An 8142-nucleotide genomic window follows, 5' to 3' on the forward strand; every position below is an offset into this window, starting at 1 on the left:
TCTACATAACATACCTAGTGACCCTAAAAAGGTTTCACCTAGATCGGATGAGTAGTTTACGAGAACACTCGCGGACAAAAAAGTACCGGAGAACAAAGAAAAAATTCAGAAAAAGTAAAAACAATATGTTCCCAAACTTCGTTTGGGGAACATAATAATAACTAGATGAGATCTCGTTGCGAGCAACGAGTAGGTCTTCCGTTGAATTTCTCGATATGATGAGATATGATTTTGACTGAGATATTAGTTAAAAGAGAATGACATTACCTTTTTCCTCATTAAATGTAAAGTTTCTGATTTTTATCACGATATTCTGAACATCTTTTGTTCTATATGCTTATAAAAATACTACCCCTTTTCTAGACGTAAAGCATAAAGATTATAGAATTTTGGTCCATTGCTACCCCTAACTACCTAACTTATGATCAAAATTTTATCATATATTGTTGCAAATTGTTAAGATGAATACTTTTGCTTCAGTGATGTATAACAAAATATTGATCATTAGAGAGTTATAGATAAAAGACTTTTGGCCCCTCTGAGCCCCTCATTTGAGGGGTCAGCCCTATTTTCTTGGAATCAAATGAAAGGTCTTGTGATTTTGAAGATTTTTTGTTCAGTATTTATTTAGAGATTTTTTTTTCTGGAGATATACTAAATGGAAATATTTAGGGGCCACTCCTACAAATCCTTAATGGGACCGATTTACAAAAATTCAAAGTATGCATATTGTTTAGAACATTATTCTGATCATCTTTTATTCAATATTGCTTATCAAAATATTCCCCCTTTTTGAGATATAAAGCGTCAAAGATTTGACATTCTGGCCCCTTGTGACCCCTAATTACGTAACATATGATCAAAATTTTATCATATATTGTTGCAAGTTGTTAAGATGAATACTTTTGCTTCAGTGATGTATAACAAAATATTGATCATTAGAGAGTTATAGATAAAAGACTTTTGGCCCCTCTCAGCCCCTAATTTGAGGGGTCAGCCCCATTTTCTTAGTATCAAATGAAGGTCTTATGATTTCGAAGATTTTTTGTTCAGTATTCATTCAGATATTCCTTTTTGTTCTGGAGATATACTAAATGGAAATATTTAGGGGCCACTCCTACAAGTCCTTAATGGGGCCGTTTTACAAAAATTCAAAGTATGCAAATTGTTTAGAACATTATTCTGACCATCTTTTATTCAATATTGCTTATCAAAATATTCCCCCTTTTTGAGATATAAAGTGTCAAAGATTTGACATTCTGGCCCCTTGTGACCCCTAATTACGTAACATATGATCAAAATTTTATCATATAATATTGCAAGTTGTTAAGATGAATACTTTTGCTTCAGTGATGTATAACAAAATATTGATCATTAGAGAGTTATAGATAAAAGACTTTTGGCCCCTCTCAGCCCCTAATTTGAGGGGTCAGCCCCATTTTCTTGGTATCAAATGAAAGGTCTTGTGATTTTGAAGATTTCTTGTTCAGTATTTATTCAGAGATTTCTTTCCGTTTTGGAGATATACGAACTGGAAATATTTAGGGGCCACCCCTACAAGTCCTTAATGGGATCGTTTTACAAAAATTCAAAGTATGCATATTGTTTAGAACATTATTCTGACCATCTTTTGTTCAATATTGCTTTTCAAAATATTCCCCCTTTTTGAGATATAAAGCGTCAAAGATTTGACATTCTGGCCCCTTGTGACCCCTAATTACGTAAAATATGATCAAAATATTATCATATATTGTTGCAAGTTGTTAAGATGAATACTTTTGCTTCAGTGATGTATAACAAAATATTGATCATTAGTGAGTTATAGATAAAAGACTTTTGGCCCCTCTCAGCCCCTAATTTGAGGGGTCAGTCCAATTTTCGTGATATCAAATGAAAGGTCTTGTGATTTTGAAGATTTTTTGTTCAGTATTTATTCAGAGATTTCTTTCCGTTCTTGAGATATACTAAATGGAAATATTTAGGGGCCACCCCTACAAGTCCTTAATGGGGTCGTTTTACAAAAATTCAAAGTATGCATATTGTTTAGAACATTATTCTGATCATCTTTTGTTCAATATTGCTTGTCAAAATATTCCCCGTTTTTGAGATATAAAGTGTCAAAGATTTGACATTCTGGCCCCTTGTGACCCCTAATTACGTAACATATGATCAAAATTTTATCATATAATATTGTAAATTGTTAAGATGAATACTTTTGCTTCAGTAACGTATAACAAAATATTGATCATTAGAGAGTTATAGATAAAAGACTTTTAGCCCCTCTGAGCCCCTATTTTGAGGGGTCAGCCCCATTTTCTTAGTACCAAATGAAAGGTCTTGTAATTTTGCACATTTTGTCTTCAATATGTTTTAACAAATTATGAACGGGTATGAAGATATGAAACAAAATGTGTCAAATTTTGTGAGATATTTCTGAGATATTTTTTCGGGCCCTACCGAGCTCCGGCGCCTTTTGCTCTAGAAAGATTTGAAGACCCAATTACAACTCACCAAACCTTCCTCTATTTTCACTGAAAATCTTAAGTCGATATCTTGCATGAGTCGTTTCGGAGGAGTTTCCCGGACAAGCCGACCCTCTGAAAATCAGAAAATCGTCAATATCTCACGACCGGAAGTGAGATCATCAAAAAGCAAAAAAACCTATCAAGATCATTTGATTATCTTTCAGATCTGAAAGATTGGTATAAATCGGACGAGCCATCTCTGAGAAATCGCTTGCACAAAATCGGTTGGACCTCTAACTACAAGGATCGTAGTATAACTTCTCCGCTCTACAACTCTCAGTATGTCAGTATGAATTATATTTTAGCTTCAAAAAGGGAGGGGCGAGGGGATTGCGGATTACCCCCACTTTCAAAGGACTTGGACAGAAGTATGTTTTAACTTTGCAAAGCATGCTGCTAGAACTAAGCATTCACATTGTGAGACACAAGCTTTCATGCCCTCTTCCCTTCCGGGCACACGATTTTTGTATTTTTAAACATTTGTTCAAAGTGTTATACGTTTATTTATTTTGCTTTTTATAGGGTATCTACTTTTAATTGAAATTCAAAAATGATTGCTTCCTAGCACATGTGAGGGCATTTTAAAAATGATTACTCAGTGTTAGTTGTTCGTGCTGTGAAAAGCTTTCTCATATATAATAAGAATGCCATACCAGAAAAAAATCTCAAATTCGCGACTACAGATATGAAAATACTAAAAGAAGTTAAAAAAAGGAAATCTATTTAAATCTCATGCATAGCTATATTTTTTCTTAAGCAGGGAAACTGGTTATAATCTCATGGCCGTAGGAACTGGAGGAACACGGGAGGGAGGTTATAATAATTTTACCGATGTATAGAATATCATAGACAACAAAACTGCGTTATGCTTGTGTCCCCTCAATAATAACACCCTAGAGGAGATTAGATGCAACCATTCTTGGGAGAAACATCAACAATATATATCGTTAGCTTGGTTCAGGGGTCCGTCAAGAATCATGTACAAGTACTTATAAAAAGCGAACAAGAGTTTCCGTTTATTTTTAATATAATATTTTTAAATTCTAATCTAATATCAAATAAAATACTAGTAATAATATATACGATATACATGTGCATGTAGATAAAAGCATAATGTATACATGCATGTATGATTCATAATGTATCAAATCGTGTGCTTTTTTATGTTTTGCGTGCTCCTCAAATGATGGGGAATTATTCCAGCATGTGTACCGTCTATTTCGCCAGCTCCAGTTTTGTGAACGGAAATTTTGATAAACCTTGGACTAATTTTGACACATGTTTGCTAATTATTGAAATCCTAATAATTCCATGCAAAGGACAGCAGTTTTATCCTGTAGAAAACACAATCATTCATATACTAGTAGTCCATTGGAATTTCTCTTCCAACATCCTTTCTCTCCATAAAAAGTCTTGGATATGCAGCCGCAATATTTAGTTTCTTCCTAAGTCATCGATTTACCCTAAAGTTACGACATAACTTAGGAATATCCTAAGATAAGACGAGGTTAGTGAAACGGATAAGTAATGAACTTAGGAAAAAGTTCTTTCCAAAGATAGAACTTAGTCCTAGTAGGCATTGTGAAACGGGCCCCAGGATCATATTATAGAGGTACCTGTAACAATTTGTTCCCAGAGGAAAACTGTCGAAACAATGGAGGTTTATTTTTTAATGTAGTACGTCATCAAAAAGTGTTGTAATAAACCTTCTTAAATAACTTTTTAAATTCATGTAAGAAAAAAGATGTTGTTCCTTAAAACAGATTATATCAAGGGTCTTTATCGTTTCAGCACCTGCAGCCTGGTAGATACTAAGGGCCACTATACGCTGCTGAAGCAGCTGACCGAAGCTTTCCAAGCAACAAAGATACAGTTCAAATTCTGGACGTGGCAGCAGGTAGGGGGGAAGTAGCTGAAGAGGTAACATAACGTCTGCTAATAACGGGGCGCAATAATTACCCGTAAAAATTCCAACAGATTATTGGATGCATACAAATCGTTATTCGGAAATTCACACATCTTTTAAATCTCAATATTGGAGTACTAGTGTGTACAGTCGAAATGGTTTTTTTCTTCAAAATTCCAGATGGCAATGACCAAGGTATATTTATTGATTACTTCCATTTTTATTAAAAAGGAAGCTGTTTAAAAACTCTGGGAAGTGTTGAAAATATTTTGATACCATTGATTTTGACTGATGTTGAAAAGGGTATTGCGTTAAGTTCAAAATTTGAAGCCTTTCATCCATATAAGGCGACGTTTCTGAATGAGTGAAACTTTCTCAAATAGGACGTAAAACTTCTTATAAACAATCAATCAAATTTATAGTTGTTTTCTTCCAGTGAGTAAATAACTTTGGTTATGGTGAGCATTTTTCTCGTTTAAAATAGCTCAAATTGTTTGTCCATTACAAAATTTTGTCTAGATTGTAAATGCAATAGGACAAGCGAAAGATTTGAGTGTACAAATTGATTTATTTATTCTTCCACACCTATTTAGCTATCGTTAAACAATACTAAGTTTAAGTATTCGGTCAGGAGATATCTCTATATTAAAAAAAAATGCCCCTTCTTTAAATTTACAGTTGGTCAAGAAAGGTTTCAAACAACTTGACGCTTTGGATCCCAGTGAAAACATGTTACGTAATGCACGGGCAAAAAACATCTACCAGAAGTTTTACTGCGAGTTTCTGTCTAAAGAGCCTTCTCCAAACATCAGTAACGGTAAAAAACATAAACCCAAACATCAGTAACGGTAAAATACATAAACCCAAACATCAGTAACGGTAAAATACATAAACCTTAACATAAGTAACGGTAAAATACATAAACCCAAACATCAGTAACGGTAAAATACATAAACCTTAACATAAGTAACGGTAAAATACATAAACCCAAACATAAGTAACGGTAAAATACATAAACCCAAACATCAGTAACAGTAAAAAACATAAACCCAAACATAAGTAACGGTAAAATACATAAACCCAAACATCAGTAACGGTAAAATACATAAACCCAAACATTAGTAACGGTAAAATACATAAACCAAACATCAGTAACGGTAAAATACATAAACCCGAACATCAGTAACGGTAAAATACATTAACCCAAACATCAGTAACGGTAAAATACATAAACCCAAACATCAGTAAAGGTAAAATACATAAACCCGAACATCAGTAACGGTAAAATACATAAACCCAAACATCAGTAAAGGTAAAATACATAAACCCGAACATCAGTAACGGTAAAATACATAAACCCAAACATTAGTAAAGGTAAAATACATAAACCCAAACATCAGTAAAGGTAAAATACATAAACCCAAACATCATAACGGTAAAATACATAAACCCAAACATCAGTAAAGGTAAAATACATAAACCCAAACATCAGTAACGGTAAAATACATAAACCCAAACATCAGTAACGGTAAAATACATAAACCCAAACATCAGTAAAGGTAAAATACATAAACCCGAACATCAGTAACGGTAAAATACATAAACCTTAACATAAGTAACGGTAAAATACATAAACCCGAACATCAGTAACGGTAAAATACATAAACCCAAACATCAGTAACGGTAAAATACATAAACCCAAACATCAGTAAAGGTAAAATACATAAACCCGAACATCAGTAACGGTAAAATACATAAACCTTAACATAAGTAACGGTAAAATACATAAACCCAAACATCAGTAAAGGTAAAATACATTCAGTAACGGTAAAATTCATAAACCCAACCTTCCCATAAAACTGTCTAAAAGGTGAATGTAAATTTTATATAAATGACATCGTCAAAAATGTCTAAACTTTGTGTTGTCTTTAATTTTTAGGTACATACCCATGTGTTGTTTGTTCGGGATGGTTCGGAAGTGGTCATATACCTTCAGGTGCACTGCTAGAACTGATCAGAATCACAAAACCAGGTTAACTATATACAAATATTAACAATAATTCCTTACGTTTCAGAAACATTTATACAATGTTATAATTTTAAAAAATAAAGTTGAATACCAGTTTGAAAAAGTCAATCAGCTTGGAAGTGTAAAATACTTATTATGATCAATAAAATCTATCATACAGACACAGATTCTAATTCAAACCACAAAGTAAAGCAGAAATAGAATTAATAATAAACTATAACTAGTGCTAATTGTAACGGGGACCGTTACAGATGTTCCCAAACGCTCCCCAACTCCCTTTTGGTGCCATATTCACTGTGAGCTTCATTAAATAGGACAAAATCTATGCATTTGAGACTTTAACAACGCCAAGTTCATTCAAATTTTAGCATTGCACGCGTGCGCATGTAAATGCATGTGCATAATGACCATATCATCTTGTCTACACAATCTATATATTTAATATGCTAAATATTAAAGTATTTCATCCAAAAGTATTAAAAAATACGCTCATTCAAGTGTATTTTTGATTTAACTCATTTCACATGCACGCACGTGCATACATGAGCATGGTAACCATATCTTCTTGTAGAAGTCCATTACATCTATCTATGTTCTAAATCCCACCCCGTTTGGTTGAATTCCAAGGGAGTTATGGCTGTTTAATGTTTCAGCCAATCAGATTACAACGCACGTACACACACATGTATGCATGTGCATGGTGACCACACCTTCTTGTAGAAGTTCATTATATCTGTCTATGTTCCAAATCCCATCTTGTTTGGTTGAAAACCAAGGGAGTTATAGCTATCTAAAGTTTAAGCCAATCAGATTGCAGCGCACGTGCATGCACGTGTTTTCATGATAATTGCTATATATTATGTTGTAGGATATCTTAATGCATGACTATGTTCAAAATTTCATAGGATTTCGTCAAAAAATAAGAAAGATATAGGGACTTTAGTCTCAGCCAATCAGAGCGAAGCGCACGTGCATGCGCGTGAGATCTTGCTATTTTGACCATATCGTATTGTCTATGCCACTAATATATCCTTACATTATGAGTTTCAAAGCATTTCCTCAAAAATGTAAAAAATTACGCCTATATCAATTAAATCGGTCATTTCATGCGTTGCACGTGCGCGCTCTTGCAAGCACGTGCGCGCAAAATGACCTTTGTTCGGCAAATCTACATAACATGTCTACTGACCCTAAAAACATTTTACCTTAATCGGATGTGTAGTTTACAAGATCACTCGAGTACAAAAATTTTCCCAGGAAGAAGAAGAAGAAGAAGAAGAAGAAGAAGAAGAAGAAGAAGAAGAAGAAATAGAGTAAAAACAAAATGTTCCCCAACTTCGTTTGGGGAACATAATAAACAATGAACTATAACCTCCATAAGGAGAGGAACTCGTAAGTTAAACGAACTTGTTTCCAATCCTTTTGATTTAAAAACAAAACAATAATAAACTTAAAACTTACAGGTGGAATGATATTTATCGTGATGAGGGAAGAATACTTAGATATAGAAGAGTACCGTGACAACCTGGAACCTCTGATGGAGAAATACCAGAGGGACGGACTGTGGGTGTGTGTAGAGAGGTCTATCGTCCACAAGTATTTCTGTGACAAAATAGGAGTCATCTTTCGCTTCCAAGTCCGACACAATTCTAAGTGAAGACTAGCACCAGGAATGGGCCTTT

At 34.0% G+C, this 8142-nt stretch overlaps 1 protein-coding gene across 1 annotated transcript; it reads left to right on the top strand.

Moving 5' to 3' along the window:
• Positions 1–4341: 4341 nt before the first annotated feature.
• On the top strand, positions 4342–8136 carry LOC134255140 (uncharacterized; the record flags this gene model as incomplete). Its single annotated transcript, XM_062737652.1, has 4 exons — positions 4342–4445; positions 5110–5248; positions 6371–6463; positions 7924–8136. Coding segments are annotated over 4 exons (530 nt in total), but the record flags the coding sequence as incomplete, so codon positions are not given.
• Positions 8137–8142: the final 6 nt, after the last annotated feature.

This window comes from Saccostrea cucullata, unplaced genomic scaffold (assembly GCF_032062105.1).
Source record: "Saccostrea cucullata isolate Sc308-1 unplaced genomic scaffold, CSIRO_AGI_Scuc_v1 ctg15433, whole genome shotgun sequence".
Classification (NCBI taxonomy): Eukaryota; Metazoa; Mollusca; class Bivalvia; order Ostreida; family Ostreidae; genus Saccostrea; species Saccostrea cuccullata.